This window comes from Octopus bimaculoides, chromosome 10, assembly GCF_001194135.2.
Source record: "Octopus bimaculoides isolate UCB-OBI-ISO-001 chromosome 10, ASM119413v2, whole genome shotgun sequence".
In the NCBI taxonomy this organism is placed as follows: domain Eukaryota; kingdom Metazoa; phylum Mollusca; class Cephalopoda; order Octopoda; family Octopodidae; genus Octopus; species Octopus bimaculoides.
Window position 1 is genome coordinate 92,158,514 of NC_068990.1, and position 22,709 is coordinate 92,181,222.

The following is a 22,709-nucleotide window of genomic DNA, read 5'->3' on the forward strand; positions in this document are numbered from 1 at the left end:
TAAAAGACACCATTTCGAGCGTGGCCGTTTTCGTGCGGGTGACACGTAAAAGCACCCACTACACTCTCTGAGTGGTTGGCGTTAGGAAGGGCATCCAGCTGTAGAAACTCTGCCAAATCAGACTGGAGCCTGGTGTTGCCATCCGGTTTCACCAGTCCTCAGTCAAATCGTCCAACCCATGCTAGCATGGAAAGCGGACGTTAAACGATGATGATGATGATGATGATTAAATGCTGGTATGGGTTGGGCATTTGACAGGACCTGACGGAACACTGTGTTGAGTACCTACAGCAGTTTTGGCAGAGTTTCTTCTGAATGTCAACCATTTAACAGTATATACTGTGTGCTCTTTCATGTCACAAGACCCCTTGATTGAGGGGCAGGTAGCATTTCAAAACAGGGTTAAATGAATACATATTTATAAACATGAATGTTTTCTCACTAAAAGTTAAACCTCCACAATTATTCAAGCAAAGTTAATAGAGTGAACATTAATAAGCACTTTATAAAAATTTTGCCCAAAACTAACTTCGCTTGTGCCAGTACCATGTAAAAAGCACTGAGTCCACTCTGTGGAGTGGCTGGAGTTAGTGTTTTACTAAGTCCAATGTTAACATTGATGCTAGTGATAACAGCTTGTTAGCATATGACAGGAAAGAAATCTGTAACGAACCTTCTAACAGACCACACAGTACCTTCAACCAATACACACACACACACTGAGACCAGAGAAAGATGTAGTGTACCCACCAATAGTCTTTTCCAAGACATTGATTTCCTCCAGCTGTTGATGATGTGATGTCTGTTCAAGTCTGGTTTTCAATAATTCAGTTTCATGTTGTTTCAACTCAAATTCATTCTTCAGTTTATTATACCTAAAACATTGTCAACACACATTCCTTAGAAACTTTACATTAAGGCACTCATCGTTGTCTTCATCATTAATTTCATTTAATTAAAGACATTTCAACAGAAAAGAACATCAACCCTTTCCTCCCAAACCATATATTATGATACAGTAACATCCATGATTTAAAGACTGAAGTTCCGAGGTTTATATATATATATATATATATATATATATATATATATACATACATATAAGAGGAATGAACCACTAGGTGGATTCCTAATATGCTAAAGGCACACCCCATATGGTCTGACCACTAAGAAAAATTGTTATCAAGAAAATTTGGGAAACGCCAGAACATAAAGCAAGCAAGACAAATGAAAAGATGATGCAAAATATAGTTATTAGTCACATGCCATGATTTCATTGTTACCATTTGCATTACGTAAATGTCTGCAAATTGTCAGTGTGACTGTTACAGAAAATATAATTTGCAGAACTATACACGAGATGTCCTCCCGAGAGAGAACATGCATACAGTTCTATCAATTATATTTGGGGTTATATTTCAAATGTCTTCGTTTTGGTACACTGAAGCCAGAAATGACTCATCAGAAAATAATTTTCTGCATCGAAGCTTGCTGATTAGAGAACATGCTTATTTAAATTTATATATATATATATCTTTTATGCTTTACTTGTTTCAGTCATATTCATTTATCAAATATTAATCAACACAATGTTAATTTACGTAATGCTGTCTGAAGGTCACAAATTTAGATGTGGAGGTGAAGTCAAATAAATCAACCCCAGCAAGATTTGAACTCAGAATATGTTTGGATGTAGCTGATGACAAGACGATTTGTCAGGCCAGCATCACAACTCTACCTTCCATTTAATAATAATAATTGCATTCACCATTTCAAAAGTATTCTCTGCTTTACAATCATTAAAACAACAACAACAAGGCACTCACGTCCCTGACATCTTCTGCAATGCATTCAATTCAGCTTCTATTTTATTGAGAAGGTTCTTCTTCTCAATTAACTCCTTCTCAACTTCGGTTAGTTCTTTTAATTTCAGCAAGATTGAACTATTTTGTGGCCGAGAACCTGGATAAACATAATATAAAGCATTAATTATCATCCTCAACATGGTTACAGACAAGCATATAATGTGTGTGTGTATTATTGATGTGCCACTCGATCAATGTGATCTATCTTCAAACCTAGTTTATTTCCACCACCACCCCCACCCTGAGGTAACTAACAAATCTTAAAAACAAGAGAATATCTGACTGTGCTTTCTAACTGTAAGTTTGGTAAATTGGCAAGCTTTCTAAATAGAGCACAAAACAAAATAAAGAAAAAAAGAAAAATTAATCCCTTACCCCCTGTAAGGGTTCCTGCGGGGTTAAATGACTCCCCATCTAGTGTTACACATCTTTTCATGATGGCCTCATGAAAAGTGACCGTTTTGGCAACTCCCATATTTTTACAGACAAAGCTGGAGCCAAACACATATTCCATGGCAGCAGACAATTCGCTCTCATAACCAATCAAAGAGAGAGCTGTGTGAACATTCTCTTTTCCAACCTAAAACAAAATTAACAAAAGTTTTTAATTAATAAACAAGTCGATAATTACTAGGTTTGGTTGATGAAACATCCAAAACAACATTAAAATAAATAATAATTAAACCTTGTGATTCATCGGTTAATATCAAACAGATATTTCAGAGCACAATTTGGCAAAAATGTTCTTACATCATGACACTATGATGGAACTTTTATAGATTGCAACCTCACATTAGTACTCATGTTAATAAGATTTTGGTTGAGATTTTAATTAAAATATCAGCAGATTGTATTATAAAGGTTAATTTAATGAGAGAAATTTTAAAAAGTGTAACGGTAAATTAATCCTAATTATTATATTCTGAATCATCAGAATCCATAAAATTAATTATCATCTGGAGAGAGTGCAGGTTTGTGACAGGTAGATTGGCATGTGGGATAAAATTCAGCTTTCCATGCTGGTGAATCATACTTCAATTTCAGAGCCAGGACTGTTCACAGTAAAGAGTTACACCTTCTTGTGTTGCCTACTAACACCTAGAATACCCAGGGTTATAGACAGGACAATACTAATCACAGGCTACAAACCTTCAATCACCCAGTTTGTCTGCCCAGTACAACACTCTCTGAAGCATCCTTACTCTCAAAATAATTAAGATGATATAGAATGAAGAGACATAGTCCAGACTATGTACTCGAGCCTCCATGTCCTATTCATTAATAGTCCACTCCATCATCCAGTGGACATCAGTAGAGACCCCTGTTTCTCTCCTACCATCAACCACAACATCATTACCAGTGATACATACCAAATTTTCAGCTTTCTTAACAGCATCAGGATGAATTTTAGATCTTACTATCTTGTCCAGTGGAATTATTGTATAACGCCGCTTCAGTTGACCGTTCTGAACCAATTTTTTGCCCACAATTTCATTGTCCACAACAATATTATACAACTGTAAGATAGAATACAATAATAACAAATTAACAACAACCAAACAAACAAAATAATATTTAACCTTTTCAACAGCAATCCACATAAGACCACCCTTGCTTCTATGATACATGCTTTCTAGTTTTAAGTGATCAAAATTGAAAGACTTCCATCAAAATTTTCCCTCACTTTATATTCCAAGGTCTGTATTAATAATGGCAGATATTTTATTTAGTTTTTCATCATTTTCGAAATTAATTGACACAAAGACTGTATTTTAACGTCCAAATATGGTAGCAAAAGAATTAATACTTTAAGTGTTGTTCTAAATTAAGACAACAATGAAATCAAGTTTCTATTTTAAAGCCACATCACATAAATGTCTTGTTTCTATTCTTGTACAAATAGCAATAGGTCAAATAACCACATCGTGTCTCCATTCATACATGTTTATCAACCCCACAACCTCAAGAGCTAATCCCTATCACATGTAATGATAGAGTAATTTGGGGGCCGGGGGGGGGGGAGGAGAGAGAAAGGGCAGTGACCCTGATCGTTTTTAGGACCTCCATGACTCCTCGGGAGGAAGAGAGGCAGTTATACTGTCACTGGAGACTGGACCTAAATGCTTACAACAGACTGGACTCCTTTAAAGGTAGCAAAAGGCCAGCACAAGGTGTTAAACTGAGTAACAGATCAAGTCTACCACCAGAGGACAGGAACATTTCCTTGACTATCTTCTATAAGTTCCCTTGCTGAAAGTTCAATTCCCACCCTTTTCCAGTTCTTTTCCTGTCTTGCAACTTACATGGCAACAATTACTGATTGAAAGGATTCAATATTGGTGAAAGAGAATAATTGTATATAAACATAACTTCATTATAACTTCAAATTCCTCCTCTCTCACACACAACATACATATATATTACAAAGAACTCACCTTACTTCCTGCAACTACTTCCAGAGCTGTACCAGTCTCTGGAGATTTCACCCTGACAAGTTTACACAGAAGATCATGGACAGTATTTCGATTAAAATTTCTCTCAGGGTCTTTATAATCAAAGTTCAGCTGAGGAAATCTGCAAGAGAGATTACACATTATACACACACCCTCATGCACATGTATGTGTGTGTGTGTGTGATGTAACTAGGGGCAAAGAAATAAAAATAGATGCGCTGTGTACAAATGGAGAACCCCAAGCAAAACATTATGCACAAGTGTATATAACCTGGCACATGTTTAAGATTCATTTAAAACTGTCAATAAGTACACCAAACTCTCCCTGCAATGTGTGGGATGTTGTATAGTTAGGTGTAGACACTAGAAACTTGTTACTATGTATAGTGTTATACACACTAATACAGAGATCTTAGAAACTGCCATGGCTACATACAGGGTGTTATACACAGCTGGCTATAGTTTGTAGGGTTTTTTTTTACCTTGTACCAATGCGTTCAATTTTTGTTTCATGAACAAATATAGAGATATAAAATAAACAGTTCAAACAAAGTAACAAATAATTTTCAAATCAAATACAGCTGAACTAGATCATCATCATTTAACGTCCGTTTTCCATGGTGGCAAGGGTTAGATGGCTCCACAGGAACTGGTATGGCCAAGGGCTATGCCAGGTTCCAGAGTCTGTTTTGGCTTCGGTACTTTTTAAGAGCAAAAGCAAGAAAGTGAAACATAAATATAACAAAGAAAACAAGCATAGAAACAGTTCTGTATCCAAAGATGGCACATAAAAAGCACCATTCGAGCATGGTCAATGCCAGTGCCACCTAACTGCCTCCTGTGCCGGTGACACATAAAAAGTACCCACTACACTCTCGGAGTGGTTGGCGTTAGGAAGGACATCCAGCTGTAGAAACATTGCCAGATCAGATTGGAGCCTGGTGCAGCCTTCTGGCTTGCCAGTCCTCAGTCAAACAGTCCAACCCATGCCAGCATGGAAAGCAGACGTTAAATGATGATGATGATGATGATATGAGCATGGTAACATTAGAAATGGTGGACATACTTGGCTTCAAGTGTTTCTGTCTTTTCCTGAAGTTCCTGGACTTCTTGAAACAAGCGCTTTCTCTCAGCAGAGATAGTCTTCACTTTTTCTTCATCATAGTTCAGCTTCTTTAATTCCATCTAAAAATAATAATAATGACAATAAAAATAATAATTCTTTCAAAATTTTGGCAAGAGGTCAACAATTTTGAGGAGAGTGAGTAAGTCAATTACACCGACGTTAGTACTTGACTAATGTCTTATCAATCCTGGAATGATGAAAGATAAAGTTAGCCTTGGCGGGATTTGAATTCAGAATGTAAAGAGCCAGACAATACCACAAGGTATTTCTCCAACTCTCTAAAAGGAGCAAAAGCCAAACATTTTAAGGGCAGAAAGACAATCAAATTGATCCTGGCAGAATAAGAAACTTCCAGTGGGATTTGAAATCAAAATTTAAGAAGGTACGAATAATTATTTGCAGGACAATGAGGATGAAGAGAGAGGAAGATATTTGAGTGTGACCCACCTGAAGTTTATCAAGACTGTCCTGCATTTTATTGTATTCAATTTGGTCTTTCTTGTAACTCTGCTCTGTCTTTTTCAGTTCTGGTAATTTCTTTTTCAACATGTCCTGGCTGTGTTTCAATCTGAGTAAGATGACAGAAGAGACTGGAGATAAGACAAACGACTAAAGAATGAAAACTAAAGATGATGGATGACTGAAAGACGGATGATTAAATAAAAAAAATAACAAACGAAAAATTTTACATACCTATATATAATTAAAAAAAAACAAACAAAATAAACAAACGAACATATACTAAATGCACAGGTGAACAGAAAACACAGGTCATCAACTCCCCATCAGTAAATAATTAGAGGGTCAAATACAATTTCAGCCATTATTGATAAGATTGCTTCCACATAAAGTTACTAATTTAGAAGAGAAAGGAGAAGAACAACTTTTACTGACCTCATTTCAGCCTGTTTTATTTCTGTTTCACTATTACTGATTTCATTCTTTGCAGCTGGAAATAATAATAATAACAACAATAACTGAGTAGTGACATCCAAGTACTGGCCTGGATGACAAAAGGAAGAATGGTACTATGCCAGGAGGACCCAAAGGGAATGTGGTTGGAAATTTCCGACCAATATCTTGTTTGCCATTGACGTAGAAACTAATGATGGGCATCATATCAAACAGCATCTATAAGTACCGAGATGAGAACGACCTACTACCAGTGGAACGAAAAAGGTGTAGACGTAAGCACAGAGGAACGGAGGATCAATTACTCATCGATAGCACTATCCTGGCTCAAAGTACTCCAAATATCACATTGATAAAAGCACTGACTCGCCACAGGGGAGGATGTGCTCTGAGAAGGGAGAAAGCAAAAGCCATATTGCTAGCGAGTGCTGTAAGCTTGCACAACGCGAATACAAAAGGAGACATGACAATGTGGCCAGATATGTCCACTGGCTGTTGTGAGAGGGGGGTGTTAGTTGATGCCACCAACCCCAATGCTTGACAGGTGCTTTATTTTATTGACCGTAAAAGGACGAAGGGCCAAGTGAAATTAATGGAGATTATAATGAATGCTTACTTAAGAGCTGCTCATTGAGGGTGGCCGCTTCTCCATCAGCGTTGCTAGAGAGACCAGCAGTGACAGCATGGAAGTGTTTCTGGGCGGCAGCAAAGTCCTCAGCATCCTCAACACTCTGCTTTTGAAGTTTCTCAGTGGCAGACAGAATCTTCTCCAGGTCTTTCTCTTGAGTAGCAATTGTCTTGGTGTTCTATGAGGATAGGATAGACAAAGGAAAAATAGCAGACAGACAATCACTTTGTATAGTTTTCTCCAGAATTGCATCTAAATTTGGTCCCTTCCTCACAGAAATACAAGCTCTGGCACAATTCAATATTTACAGTGGAATCTGAACACACAGCCTGTACATGTCAGCAATTTAATAACCCTTCCAAAGTGGGCCTTACTTTGATCATTTCCTCAGCACCCCCACCCAATAGAGCTGAGGTGACAACAGCCACACAAAAGTAGATTAACAGTCCACTCTGTCGCAATCATTCAGGTCTGGTTTCTGGTTCAAGGAGCTAAAAATCTAAAGCTTTGTGGCCACTGCCTTACTCTCACTGCATAAATGGTTCAAGGAACATAAACTGCACCAACCTTGGAGGGATGCAAAATGAAATTAACCATAGTAGGACTTGAACTCATTACTACAAGGAATGAAACTAAATATTTTAAGGCATTCAATCTGTTACAATACTACTTCTGGCTACTTCCGTCCTTAAAATCACAAATACTGGCCATCATTTTGTTATTATTTCTGTATATTAAAGAAATTATCTGCTGCAGAAATTAAAAAAAAAAAACAAAGGACTTTTAAATCTTAGTTTTGAGCTTTGGTTAGATTTTGTTAAAGAACTGAGAGATAAATCTCCCACTGGATAGGATTATTGCGGCAGAACCCATTCTTATAGACAGCTAGTTGAATTAAGGTCAAGCAGATTACAGTGTCCAGTTCCAGAAACACAACAGACTTGTAGGAGAGGTGAACTCTCAACCTGAATGCTTAATCCACACAATGTGGTTGAAAGAGAAACAAGATTTCAAAAATGAAACGACCAGCGATCTGAAAGAAAAGGCAAGGGTTTAAACTATGGATTAAAAAGGTGCTTGTGCTGGTCTACATAAGAGGCACTCATGCTTCTTCCACATTAAAATCACCCATGCTAGTGCTACATAAAAGGCACCCATGCCAGCATGGGAAATGGATGTTAAATGATGAAGAAGAAGAAGACGACTTACATCTTCCTTTTGTTTGAGCAAAGATTTCTTCTTTTTCTCTTCAGCTTTCATACTTTCTTTCTTACTATCAAGAGCACTGAGTATTTTGGCATGAACCACATTGGCATCAGACAAGTTTTTCTGTACTTTCGATAAGGCTTCTCCACTTTCCTATAAATCAATTAAAAATATTATAAATCATCATTAAAAAAAAAAACCCAACAAATGCCCAAACAATAGCAGAGATGGGATCTTCTAGCAGTTGGTCCAATCAAATTAAACTTGGTTGAAATGTTACTCTTCATAATTAAGAAACTGGTTGCCAAATCAGAGTTCTGTTCTTCGCTTCATTATTTTTATATAAAAATATCAACGCCTCTTTTACATTAATATAAATCCTAACAGTGAGGCTGCAAAAGTTGGTAGAATCCTTAGCAGACCAGAGAAAATGCTTAGCAGCATTTCTACTGACTTTACATTCTGAGTTCAAATGCTGCCAGGGTCAACTCTGCCTGTCAGACTTTTCACAGTCAATAGAATAAGTACCAAGGACAGCGAGCTGGCAGAAACGTTAGCACGCCAGGCAAAATGCTTAGCAGTATTTCGTCTGTCTTTACGTTCTGAGTTCAACTTTGCCTTTCATCCTTTCGAGGGTTGATAAATTAAGTACCAGTTGCGTACTGGAGTTGATCTAATTGACTGGCCCCCTCTCCCAAAATTTCAGGCCTTGTACCTACATACTAGAAAAGAATAAAATAAGTACCAGTTGAACACTGGAGATTGATGTAATTGATTTACCCTGCCCCACGAAATTGCTGGCCTTGTGTCAAAATATATTAATTCTAACACTGGTGCAGTGGCACAAATCAATGCATCTGTTAGCAGTGGCACACTGTCAAAATAGTAATTCTAACACTGATGCCACATCACAAATCTATTCATATTTGCATTATGTCATAAGTCAATTAATTCCAAGACAATATAACAAATTGATTAACACTGCTACATTTAATCCAACAAAAACAATACACTAACCTAACTGTATTTTTATATGCACAATATTATAACACTGCCCATGCTCCAGGTAGAAACTGACCCAGTAAATTATGTTAAGGAACCATGTTCAAAGCCATAAAGTCTCAATCCTAATCAATAACTTTAAAGCTTACAATCAAGTCAGGCTACCTTTGTGAGTTTTAAGTTCCAGTGTGGACACACAACATGATGTTTACACTACTGATGCTCTTGTGAAATACAGAAATGTTACAACATCCAATTTGTGTACCATAAAACTTTGCTGTCAACAGCTTAGAAAGATCTATGAGGCTGACTGGTCTATGACAAACTGCATCAGGAAGCTTTCAATGCTGCTTCAATTACCTGTCAAAGATGAGGTGACATTATCTTCACACATTCACACAAAGCAATTCTCTTTTTACCTTTTCTTTTTTAGATTCTAATTCTTGGATCTGCCTGTTCGCAACTTGTATTGATTCTTTAACCTAAGAAAAAAAATGATATGAAAAATATCGTTAAACAACAATGATGATGAGAGGAAAAGGACATCAAAACCAAGGGAGAACAAGTACCTTAAGTCATTGATAATAATTTAATTAGGGTAAGGTTAATTAAATTGTTTTTGAGGTCCTTTTCCTTTAATGTATACCTGCGAACACGGAAGTCAAATATGGATCCCCAGCTCCAGCCTCAGCTGTGAACTTGGAACCTAACGGATGACCAATTATAGCACTAATCCACCATACCTCTCCATTTAGATCATCAGTGATCCTATATATATATATATATATATATATATATATATATATATATATATATATATATATATATATATATATATATATATATATATATATACATACATACATACACACACATATATATATATGCCAACAGTGGTGATAATAACAGCAACAGAAAAAAGACTCCAGCACTATTGCTGCTGTTACTGCCACCACTGCTACTGGATTGGACAAAACAATAAAGTAAAAATACATGGTTCTTACCTCTTTGGACTTTTCTGCTAACTTTCCAATGGTTTCAGCTATTTCCACCACTTCATCAGCAGACTTCTTCTTTCGATCCTGAAGGACAAGAGGCAACATAAATAAACGATGTGTACATGCTTTCATATCTGCATATGGCCAACGCAAATTACATTGCGGGCCTCTTTAATCAGAGAAAGTGTTTTGAGGGCCGCTTGTTTACTTTATGCACTAATAGTCAAATGATCAAATTACAGAATCAAGAATTTTTCATACTTTTCGTCTGTTTAAAATTATAAAATTGTAGGCCATTGCTTTATTGCCACTTTTAAATTTTAAATTTATTTTGAAACAAATGTTTTACACAAACAATTTTATTTTGAAATTAAACTCAATACTTCACGAAAGTATCAAGCAGGCTGCAAGACAAGAGTCTGCAGGCCTCAGGTTGGCCAGCCCTAGTATAGACACTCGTGTTTATACATAAATATATTATGATACACATAAGGTCTATAATGATATATAATAAGCTTAAGAAGATGGAGACAAGAGAAAATTTATATTTTAGTAAGTGAGGTCATGGGTGTGTAGTTAAGGAAGTTCACTTCACAAGCATGTGGTCTCAGGTTCAGTCCTGTCAAAGAGAAGGAAAAGAGAGAACCATACCTCAGCACACATAAACTGATAAGCAATGTAGAGTTTAGATAAATGTTCCAGTTCTCTGGTGATCTTCTGAAACTCCAAGTATGAAGACCGTTCTTCCCTCAGTTTTGTTAGGGTTGGGTTAATGTCTTCTCGTAGAATCTAGCAACAAAAAAAAAAAACATCAAATATAAACATTAACAACTCTTTCAGAACACCACCTTATTTTATAATTGGTTCACTATATTTTTATTATATTTTTTTGTTTTTAGAAGGCACAAAGCTAATATGGTCAGCTGAATGATCCCCAATGTATTACTGGTATTGGTTTTATAATGTCTAAGGAAATAAGTAGGCTGTGATGAGATTTGAATCTATAAAACTAAGTACCTCTGTCTCAACCAACTCAGTTTCTGAAATGATGGTTGGGAGATTGAAATGTTGAACTATTGATAACATAGTGGGGAGGAGTTCAAACTGTACTAGAAAAATAAAAACTACAATATTAAAGAAACACTACAAACCAAACACAAGAGATTATGGTTTCAACTAGACTCAAACCTCAGATGGATAAAACACTTTGAAGTCATAAACAAAGAGGAAGTAGTGCATGGTCGAATGCTTCACTAAACACTTGGCTTTTCGGTTCAATCCTTCCACATTTCGAGGTCCAATTATGTTGTGGTCAACTTTACATATCTGCAATGTTGTTATTTAGCTCCAGATCAAGGATGATTAAACAGGCATGACCATCCTAATTTTTATTCAGCCATAGCATATTATCAAAGACAACATAATCCAATGTCCAATGCTGGTTTCCTATTTTTAAGACTTTAATTTGAGGGAGATATGGCTGTTATTTTCAGCAGGTCGAGTACTCATGTAGAAGTTCCTTTGTTAGTTTGCACTTACAAACACAACAAATATCTCTAACAATAATATTCCTAGGTTGGTTGATCACATCTTTCCCTCACTAAAATCGGTTCTGTTCCCAATCCAAAGAGACTCAATAATTGAAAACACAAACAAGATATTTACATTTTCAATCTCAGCCAGTTTGGCATCTTTCTTCTCAATTGTCCGCTGGGCCGATTCCTTCTTGGTTTCATACAAACGTGTCCCCGCAGCTTCTTCAATCATTGACAAAATCTAAAAACAGTGACAGAATAACATAAGATTGTTAAAAACAAACACAGATATCTAACATTTCACACATAACAATGAACTCTGGTATTACAGCTTCAGAAGTGGACGAAAGGACAGAACTTGATGAACACCTAGTTCTACAATGAATTCTTCACTGAATTCACTGTTGGTATTGATCTTTATATGGTTTGAACTGCTCTCCTAGACCATTCAGTGAATGCATCATCTTCCAGGCTAAAGTACTCGAGACTCTATAAAAGGTTGTTTTATTCTGAGATAAGAGTCGTTTGTTCTTAGCTGCAAGCAGCTTCCGTTGCAGTTGTCTCATCTGAAAAATGATATCCTGAGTTCTATGTCCAGGTATGAAACCAAAATACATCTGATCTAGCAATGACAACAGTGAAAGGAAATTGTATTTACCTCTGGTGGTTTCATATTCAGAACTTTGGTAATACGACCCTGCATGATAAGAAAATGAGGATTGTTGACGTTGAGTTGGACAGACTGGAATAAATCTTGGACACGTTTATGTTGAGCTGACATTCCATTGATCATGTATTTATTACGGCCACCAATAACAACCTGCATAATAAAAAGAAACACACTGATATACGGCAGAGCAGCAGTACAATACAAGGGGAACTGAATAATTCAAAAGTGAAGTATTTATAAGGTACAAGGAATATTAATTAGGGCTTGAGTGTACATATTGGGCTGTGTTTGTCTGTATTCAGGTGTGTGTGTGTGTGTGTGTGTTAGCCTTTTTTCTTTTCTTTTTGCTTATATATGTTGTGTTTGATTTTTTCAAAAAGGGATCAACATTAGGAAAGACATCCAGCTGCAGAAACCATGCTAAAGCAGATGTTGGAGCTAGGCTCAATCCTCTGACCTGTTGGATTTTGTTAAACTGTTCAACTCATGGCAACATGGAAGTTGTGAAAGACTGTATGACGCATGTGTATGAACAGCCATGCTACATGGCAGTGAAACATGGGCCATGACTGGAGCCTGGTACAGCTCTCTGGTTTACCAGTTCCAGTCAAACTGTCCAACTCATGCTAGCATAGAAAATGGATGCTAAAGGATGATGATGATGATGATATATATATATATATATTAACCAATACTAACCTGTCTAGTAACAGTAATTTCATCATATTGTTCATAGCCTAAAGGACCATGCTTCTTGTCTAAATTGTCAAACACAATACTGACAGTAGCTTTTGTAACTCCAGCTTGGCCACTCTTGTATACAAGGTCCTGAAGGTTGGTAGCACGAACCTAAAGAGAACAGTAATTACATATATCAATAATAATCATTGAACTGAGTGGATTAAATATATCATAGAATATCAGGTAAGGTAAATAAACAGAAAAAGTACACAAATATATTTTACATACCTGTCGTATACGTCGGTTTTGTTTAAACAAACATTTTTTAACTAATACAAGATTTCACATAAGATCAATGAAGAACACAAACACGTACTGAAACAGTGACTAAACTTATGTTATTATAAACAAAACCGACGTATACGACAGGTATGTAAAATATATTTGTGTACTTTTTCTGTTTATTCTTAATCTTCGTGTTTTTGCAAGATTGAACAAGAAAGTTTCGGAAAGCTAACATTTAAAAATTCTTCGGGAAGCGACACTGTGATAGTTTCTATATTTAACCGTGCGTGTATATTCCTATTTTTGCTCCTGTTCTCTTCTACTTCTCTACTTGAAACGTTTACTTTGGAATTTACTTCTATTGAGAAAAATAAAATCGTGTGAATTGTTATTTTGAACGAAAGTTTTATGACTGGTTCTCTTCACTGTCTAGAAATCTACGGATGCACATACGCACGTAATAGAGAAAAATGAAACAAATATGGACGACTTGCTCCGAAACACCACCGAGTGGGGAACGCTTCTCAAAAATAACCTGCAGTTGTTTCCTTCAAAATTCCTACATGCTCGAAATGTACATACATCAAGGTATATTTGTAGAAAATTTCACGAAAAAATATTGATTTTCCTGGAAGTTAAGAAGAATTTAAGTGGGCTCCGTTGGAATTTCCGAAAATTGTCCTCCACCCCCATTCCAAAACACTTTCACCGGAAATTTTTGTATATTCGGATTCTACATAGTAAATATTATATGCATAGAAAATTTCATTAAAAAATATTCATTTTTCTGAAAGTTATGACCTCCCAAAGTCTGGGGGGTAAAACCCTGTAGTTATGCCCCGCCCGTTAGATAGAAACAAAACACGACTGATACGGGAATAGATCTTATATGACATAAACGATAACCTATATACCTGTGATAAATTATAGATACATACATATATATATATATAGATGTAGTGAAATAAAGGAGTATATATGTAAATATATACCTGTGACAAGTTGGATATCCCCAGAAGGAAACATATCGAATCTAAAATATTCGATTTCCCACTTCCATTTAAACCAGTAATGGCATTGAATAGATGATCGAATCCATTAATCTCTGTTCGTTGAGCATATGACTTGAAACCGTCAATAACAATTGATTTAATATACATAATGTTGTTCTCGTTGTAACTCCAGAATATGGTCTTCTTCTTGAATTTCTTCGTTTTATCGTAAATGGCGCCTTAATTGTCAACAGTTGATCACGCATGCGCATTGAGTGCTTCCGCTCTCCAGGCACATGCTTCTCAACATGGCAGACGCAACTGTTGACAGGTTGTTTCACTATTTTGTTATTCTTTATTTCTACATATTCCATCATCTAACTGACTTGTGGTCAGTCGTGTTCCAACCGTAATGATTCCGTATTATATATATATATTCGTTAACATTATTCGCTGTGTACGTTTTTCTTTCATTTATGACAGGAAGGTATTTTGAGTAAGTTTTTGGCTGCTATTTCTACCAGCGCAAGTGCCCACGTAGGGTCTCCTTCGTATTTCTTTTGCTTAATTGTTTTGTGTATGACTGTGTTAACAATAGAATTGTCTTTACATGGCTGTGTGATTTAGTTCGATTCCACTTTGCGGTTGCTTTGGCCAAACAAACTTTTGTAAACAGAGACAATGGAAGCCCGTCGTCGTATTTCGCTTGTTCATTTCATCCCTCACCCGGTTTAATAATCACCAAGTGAACGACGTCTGTCTTAAGCGGTGCCCGCTCTGTAGCAAGCATTCAAGCTAGACTTTTTGCTTAATGATAACTTTTTCCCATCAATCTCAGAAACTTCCCTAAAAGGGCCATTGTTTCAGCCCACCATCGTCTGATAAAAATATTTAAAGAAGTACACACTAGTTGCTGGTTTCGAAAGCACCTGAGAAGGAGGGGCAGCCCTTTTCGGTCTGTTGTAGGCGAAAGTAAACAATACGTACATCCGGTGTTTAGGGTTAGGGTTTTTGTTACGCTGAGAACGGGTGGTGTATGTATTCGTTACCTCCGCCTTGTTGTATAAGCCTATTTAGGCTTGAGGGTCCATAGTAGGGACAGCTAAATAAAGAGCTGTGCCGAGCGGTACACACGAGTTACGCCATTTCTTTTGTTGTTTCAAGAAGAATTTGAATTAACTCAGACCGTAGAGTGTCGAACTAAATAATTAGTCCTTGTAAGTTTGTTTCTTTTTTTTTTTTAACTGCTGTAATTTAAAACTAACGAGCAATTACATTGTATAACTAAATAGTTAATGTAAAATAATTTCTTTTTCTAAGACTAAATTAGATTTGTCTACTTTCAGTTTTGCTATTAGACTAGACTCTCACCGAATACATTTCTTATTACAAAAACGTTCCAGTCGTGACCATGTGTCTTATTTTTTCTTTATTCGAATATAATGAATCTAGGACTGCATTATTCAATGTACCATTAAAAAAAAACAGTGTAATTTAAGGGAGACCTTGCTGTTATTTCTAGCAGGTCAAACAATCACATAAAGGCTTTCTTGTTAGCGTGTCGTATGAAGAATTACTTCCAATTTCACTCTTTAAATGCACAGCAAGTAATCTCCAATGAACTATACTAAATTATTCCATTATTGCAGAGCGGTATTTCGGTGGAACTACTCCAAAACTCTACCATTATTTCTATTGTTTAAAAAACCCACTTTAATTCCATTTGCAAAACCGAAACACAAAGCAAATATATATATATATATATATGTGTGTGTGTGTACTCTGCAATAAGTTTTTGTACAATGGACTGTATTTTTATTTACATACACAAAAGGTGACGGGTTGTTTTATATAAAGGTTGGGGCAAAATGAGTAATTTCTGATTTTTTTTGTTATTTGCTTCCTACTAGTTTTAAATGATTACATTGCAAGTATTGCATCATCTTCAGGAATAAAACTTAGTTAGCATAGTTGTTAATGAAGTTGAGACAGTTTGGAACATCGGTGATAGTTACTTTTTTTTTCTTCAAGAAATTTTTCAACTTTGACCCAATTGTAATTGAGGTTGCCCTTAAAATATCTGGATAATTTTTGGTAGCTAAATTTGTCTTTACATGCTTCAAATTTTGGTGAGGTCATCTTTACCTTTCATTCTTCCAAGGGTAAGTTTTTTGTTCTCCAATTCAAACTTACGTCTTTGTAGACTGACCAAGGTATTGAAGAATAAAAGCATTAAAAGACAATTTTTTTAATTCTACGTTTGATTTTTTGTATTTTATTAATTCTTTATGCTTTTCCTTTTTACAGTGAAAATGCTCCCCTCCTCCCTGTGGCATTCAGTAGTATCAATGACGTACGATTCCAAAAAGATGTCTCTGAGGAATCCTCTTTGCATTCTCCAACATCCAGCACTAACCTTATTGAGAAGTATGAACTCGTCAGATGTCTGCAATGGATAACAAACAATGGCTTTCAAAGAGTAAGGCAAACTAATACAGTTCTATATTTAAGAGATGAGGAATTATGTACATTTGACAGATATTTGTTCTCATCTTGTTTGTTGTTAATACAGAGTTTCAACTGATATACCCTCCAGCCTGATGAAGGCTGGAGGGTATATCAGCTGAAACGTTGTGTTAACAACAAACAAGATGAGGACAAATATCCGTCAAATGTAAATAAAAAGGCAAACTGTTTTGGATAATTAAAAATGACAGGTTTAATAATTTGGAGCTGAAATGCTCTCCTGATTGAGTAGACCTATAAAGAAAGGTGTTCCTGCCGTAACAATTGTATTTCTTTCAAGTAGACCTGGTTTCTCACTGAGAACCTCTCCACTACATTATACATGTCCTTCACTAAGATGATTGATTCTATGGAGATTTTGTTGTTATTTTGTGCAAGTCAAGTGACAACATAGAATCTGCTCCATCAGCTGTGGTGGCTTTAGTAGTTGTTATAAGTAGACACAGTCTCACCGGGATCGTTTAAGCAAGGGAGATAATTCCAATACAATCAGCTGATTGAAATTTATTATCATTATAAGACAGCATAGATTGGAGAGGAATGATGGTGGGTGGGGATTGGGTGGGACATCAGTGCTGATAGTTGTAGGGGTGTTGATAATACTGGCAGTGAAGTGTGCAAGTAATAGTATTAACCAGTTTCTCATTTGTCTCAACCACCAGGTGTCACTTCAGTTTCCTGATGAATGTCTGGTCGACTCTGCTGCTATAACAGCATGGCTTGATGGGAATGTTTCTGGCAAGGTATTTGTTCTTGGAGACACGTCTTATGGCAGGTGAGTTCTCTTTTATGTTGACTTCCTTCCACCAAAGGGTTTTGTTTCTTATTATAATTGCCACAATTACCTTATGTTTACAAACAGGCTTGAGTTACAACCTGTTCCCTGCTTACATATGTTTGCATACATACTGACAGACATATATATATATGGAAGATCTTGATATTTTTCTCTTATTCATGTAGCAAACTATTACCTTCAACTAATCTTACCAAGATTCATTTCCAAACATATTTCAAACAAATGCAAAGAGAGCAAGCAGGAATGAGGATAACTAAAGATGCTCTGACATCACAAACTCTTGCTGTCTTCATATTCTTCCTCTCCCCCTTCCTCTTCATGCTTGACTTTCTACTTTCTCTCCTCCATGTTTACTTCAACTCTCACTCTTTATTAATTTATCACTTTTCAAAATCCTCTCTCTTCCTCTTCCTCTGTCTATCTTTCTCCATTCACCGTTATCAACACCAATGTCTCTGCCACCACTACCAACTATTTCACTTACTTCCCTTAGTCTGGCACAAAAGGCAAGTAGACAGGTAAGAACGCAGTGTTACATTAATGTATGTATTTTAGTTAATTACTATCTATCTTAATTACAGCCCATCTAAATTAATTTCTGTCTATTTTATTCCTACGAACAGCTGCTGTGTCGATGAAGTATCTGCCCAACATTACACTGCTGATAGTATCATACATTTTGGCTACACTTGTCTCAGTCCAACAAAACGATTACCTGTTCTGTATATATTTGGAAGATATTCTATTGATGTCGAAGATTGTTGTGCAAAGTTTCAAGAAATCATACCAGATCCCATGTCAAAGGTCATCATCTATTACGATGTTAGATACTCACATGCTGTTGGTAATTATTGTTCTTATATTTGGTGATGTCTATATTATATTTATGTATTATGTTGGTGATATTATTATTATTATTATTACAGGCTCATGGGTGCTGGTGCCACGTAAAATGCGCCCATGCTAGTATTGCATGAAAGCACCTAGTACATTTTGTGAAGTGGTTGGCATTAGGAAGGTCATCCAGCCATAGAAACCATGCTGAAACAAACATGGAGCCTGGACAGCTCCTGTCAAACCATCCAACCCATGCTAGCATGGAAAAAGGATTATTTACATTTGACGGATATTTGTCCTCATCTTGGTTGTTGTTAACACAATGTTTCGGCTGATATACCTTCCAGCCTTCATCAGGTGCCTTGGGTTCTCATTCCTAAGGTATTTTTCAATGTTAGACGATTGTGCTGATATGGTCATGGCATAAACTTGATGGTGGCATATTGTATGGTAACCTGTGAATGTTGTGTAATGTGGAAAGCAGGCTGTGAGTGTGATAGGATGAACGTATTTCATCCAGTTTGCTACCCAACCTGGTCTGTTGTTATTTTAATGTTGTTCGTAACCAAAGTTGATATTGGTAATTAGTTGAAATGTTGTAGGTTCGATTTCTTGATATTTATTCTAAAACGTTGCAATATGGCAGAACATTCTGCTTTCGAGACAATATTGAGGCTGAGACTTGTTTTGTGTTTTTTACAGATGATTTCAAAGCTGGTATAACCGTCTATGAGAATGTCTTGATAACTAAACTGAATGTCCCAACAGATAAATTAGCTGAAGAGAATGACCAGGGAAATCAAGAGGGATTCTCAAACCACTCTATATGTGGCCGGATATTTACTGTTCCTGATAATGCAACCATTTCTGACTATTCTATATTCTTCATTGGTGAAGAAGGATTATTACTGACCAACTTAATGTTTTCATTTCCTAAATGCCCACTATTTTTCTACAACACAGTGTCAAAAGAAGTTCGTCAGGAAACATTAATTAACAAAAAACTAATGAGAAGATATTACATGATTGAAAGAATCAAAGATGCCAATATTATTGGTATTGTAGTTGGTACTCTTGGTGTGTCTGATTATCTCCAGTGTGTCCACAGAATGGAATCCATTATTAAGAAAGCAGACAAAAAAAGTTACACATTTGTGGTAGGGAAACTCAATGTTGCCAAGTTGTCCAATTTCTTAGAAATCGACATTTTTGTTTTAGTCGCATGTGCTGAGAACAGTCTCATAGACTCTAAGGAATTCTTTAAGCCTATTGTGACACCATTTGAAGTTGAAATTGCACTGAATTCTTCCCGAGAATGGACTGGTGATTACTATACTGACTTCCGACCACTTCTTCCTGGTAAGATATATTATATATCTCTAATGTAAGGTGTGTATAACTTCTGTAGAATTATATACACCTTATATGTGTCTTCATGTAGTTGTGTATTTAGGAGCAACAGAGCTTGAAAGAGGCCCTCGAAGTCCAGGGTATAAAAAGAGGAACTGAACCGAACAAGTTGATGAAACATCTTTTATTATAAACTGCTAATGCTGTTTATAAATGTCAACTGAAATTTCTTGTGGTGCCTATTTACAGTTGAGTGGACTGAGTCACTTGAGAATTAAATGACCGAATTGTGGACATTGTTTGGTACTGGTCTTGATACTTGGACTGTAAACTTGGTAGAAGCATGGCAGTGTGGTTGAGAATCCTGCAACCATGTGGCCTCAGGTTGTCTCACTGCTTGTGCCTTCTTCTAAAGTTCCAGGCCAACCAAAACTTTGTGAGTGAATTTGATCGGCAAAATCTGAAAGAAGCCTCTGTGTGTGTGTGCTTATCTTGACATCTTGTGATGACATTGTTTTCATAAATTGATGTCTGTTCATGGGGAAATTTTACCTGATTTGGGAACATGGTGACAGGAAGGACATCTGGCCCTAGAAAACTGGCCTCAACAAATTCCACCTGGCCCTTGAAAGCATGAAATGAGGATGATGACAAACCTTTAGGTTAATGGGCCCACAAAATATCAACTTAAACAGAGCAGTTGCTCTCTTCTAGGGATTGAACCCAGAAAGTCAGAATATTTATTAAAATGAAATAACACATCGTGAGAGTATGTGAATTAACTTTCTTGTATTACAATTATTATTTAACAATTGCAGCATGGAAGGTGTTTATAAACCATTTAAAAACACAAAAACCGTTAGATTCACTTCAACATTTAAATTTAATTTGCCAAAATATTTTCACTGCTTTGAGGCCGTGACCTGTTCACTGACAAAATTCCAGCATGGAATGCCCTTCCTAATGCCAACCACTTTACAGTGGGCAATGAATACCTTTTTCATGCCACTAGTACTGTTGAGGTCACCATATAAAAAAAACCTTGGGGGAGATTGTGTGTGTGTGCATATACACATGCATGTCTCTGTACATTACTGTCTCCTTGCTTTGACATTGCATAATTGTTGCCAGCGTATCACTGGTATGCTAGTGGTGTCCTTCATTTTCAGTTTTCCACGGAGAGATTTTACCTTGCTTGCAAATAGACGAAGGTTCATGACAAGAAGGACATACAGTCGTAGAAAACTCACCCTTCTAGGTTCTGTTAAGCAGATGAGATATCAACATTTATTTGTCTGGTTAAATCTTTACCATACATCTACAGAAAACTAAATGAAATGAGCCCTTTGCATTCGTACCCTTTGGGATAAAGAATTGTTCTGTGACTGAAGGGGCCTGTTATAAATTTTACATATTTTAATTGTTAAAGGTTTTGTTTCCCTGCAGTATCATTGTTTATTCTCTCTCCAGGTGCCATTGCCCATGTTCCTCTTTCTGATGGCCCATTTGATAATACAGATGTGTCATTGATCACAGGAAAACTACGGACATTAGGTCAAAGTGATAATCAACCAGAACCATCAGACACCATCATTGCCAGACCAGAAGCACTTTCTGTTACCACAGTGAAAGCCAAAGATGCAGGTTTGTTTTTAATTATTTTTTTTTTTTCAGATGTTTACTTCTGGTGTAGTTAAGTGCATCTCTTTAGATAAGTAGAGGTTTTAAGAGCATGTGTGTAGTTCTGGTTTAAGGCCTAGAATTTAGCTCTGGTTTACGGTCCAGGGTCTAGTGTTAGAATTGTTTGTATTGACATTGTTGAGTTCTGAACATGTAGGTATTGTCGAATCATTCAGCTACTTTATGCTGATAATTGTGCTCTTATAATAGAATTGGAGAAGAAATTCCAGGCATGGAAGCAAAACCTGGAATCAAAGAACCTTGAAGTTAACCTAGCAGCTGTAAAAACCATGCTAAAGCAGATCCCCTCACTCTTCACAACTCCCCTGTTGGTAGGCCCCCTCTCTCTCTATATATATTTCCATCCAAATCTCTCCATCCTAGTCCTACTGAAATAGCCAAGTATCTTCTCTGAAGAAAGACAGCTGTCTCTGTCTCTCTGTCATACTCTCAGCTCTTGCCTGGCACACAGTCACTTTTCTCAGTTCCACTCCCCCTCTCAGCAGAGGGGTCTTGATTTGAAACCTACTTTGCAACCCCACTGGTGCTGGTGTTATGTAAAAGGCACCCAATACTCTCTGTAAGGTGGTTGGCATTAAGACGGGCATCCAGCCATAGAAATCTTGCCAAAATAGACAACTGGAACCCAGTGCAGCTCTCCGGCTCTGCTGGTTCCTGTCAAACCAGCCAACCTATGTCAGCATAGAAAACGGATGTTAAATGACATATATATATATATATGCACACACACACACAACTGGCTGCTTTCAGTTCCATGTACTGAACCTCCTAAGGTTTTAGTTGTTAAGGGGCTGTAGAAGAAGACACTTGCCCAAGGTGCTGCACAGTGAGATTGAGCCAGAGACCACATGGTTGGGAAGCAAGCATCTCAACTACACAGCTGCACCTGTGCCTATACATCTCTTTGATATTTATGCTGACAGACATCTCTCACCTCTGCCAACTAAGATCATCATTTCTCTCTCTCTCTCTCTCTCTCACGTGCAATAGACATGTAGCCCAAGTTCAATCAGTGCAGCCAACTCCGCCTCCAGTATGGCTGCAACCCACAGCTACTTACTACCAGTCAAAAAAAAACATATACAGAACAAATAATAATTCTTCTGTCAACTTAAGGTAGATAAAAATCAGAAATACCCCTTC

General features: G+C 36.7%; 2 protein-coding genes across 2 annotated transcripts in view; one reads left to right on the forward strand and one right to left on the reverse strand.

The window, feature by feature from the left end:
• Positions 1-14,691, reverse strand: part of LOC106876280 (structural maintenance of chromosomes protein 2) — a 27,859-nt gene extending 13,168 nt beyond the window's left edge. Inside the window, exons 1-17 of the mRNA XM_014924773.2 lie at positions 14,354-14,691; positions 13,095-13,244; positions 12,384-12,545; positions 11,856-11,966; positions 10,842-10,979; positions 10,197-10,274; positions 9,612-9,674; positions 8,194-8,343; positions 6,973-7,162; positions 6,339-6,393; positions 5,892-6,012; positions 5,385-5,503; positions 4,301-4,439; positions 3,236-3,382; positions 2,241-2,445; positions 1,827-1,962; positions 751-875 (exon numbers count right to left, since the gene is read on the reverse strand). Coding sequence (XP_014780259.1) covers positions 751-875; positions 1,827-1,962; positions 2,241-2,445; positions 3,236-3,382; positions 4,301-4,439; positions 5,385-5,503; positions 5,892-6,012; positions 6,339-6,393; positions 6,973-7,162; positions 8,194-8,343; positions 9,612-9,674; positions 10,197-10,274; positions 10,842-10,979; positions 11,856-11,966; positions 12,384-12,545; positions 13,095-13,244; positions 14,354-14,521 — 2,257 coding nt within the window. The 5' untranslated portion in view covers positions 14,522-14,691. The remainder of the gene's footprint in view (positions 1-750; positions 876-1,826; positions 1,963-2,240; positions 2,446-3,235; positions 3,383-4,300; positions 4,440-5,384; positions 5,504-5,891; positions 6,013-6,338; positions 6,394-6,972; positions 7,163-8,193; positions 8,344-9,611; positions 9,675-10,196; positions 10,275-10,841; positions 10,980-11,855; positions 11,967-12,383; positions 12,546-13,094; positions 13,245-14,353) is intronic.
• LOC106876281 (2-(3-amino-3-carboxypropyl)histidine synthase subunit 2) overlaps positions 14,599-22,709 on the forward strand; it is an 11,219-nt gene continuing 3,108 nt past the window's right edge. Inside the window, exons 1-6 of the mRNA XM_014924774.2 lie at positions 14,599-14,684; positions 16,661-16,832; positions 17,542-17,654; positions 18,302-18,522; positions 19,218-19,874; positions 21,336-21,509. Coding sequence (XP_014780260.1) covers positions 14,650-14,684; positions 16,661-16,832; positions 17,542-17,654; positions 18,302-18,522; positions 19,218-19,874; positions 21,336-21,509 — 1,372 coding nt within the window. The 5' untranslated portion in view covers positions 14,599-14,649. The remainder of the gene's footprint in view (positions 14,685-16,660; positions 16,833-17,541; positions 17,655-18,301; positions 18,523-19,217; positions 19,875-21,335; positions 21,510-22,709) is intronic.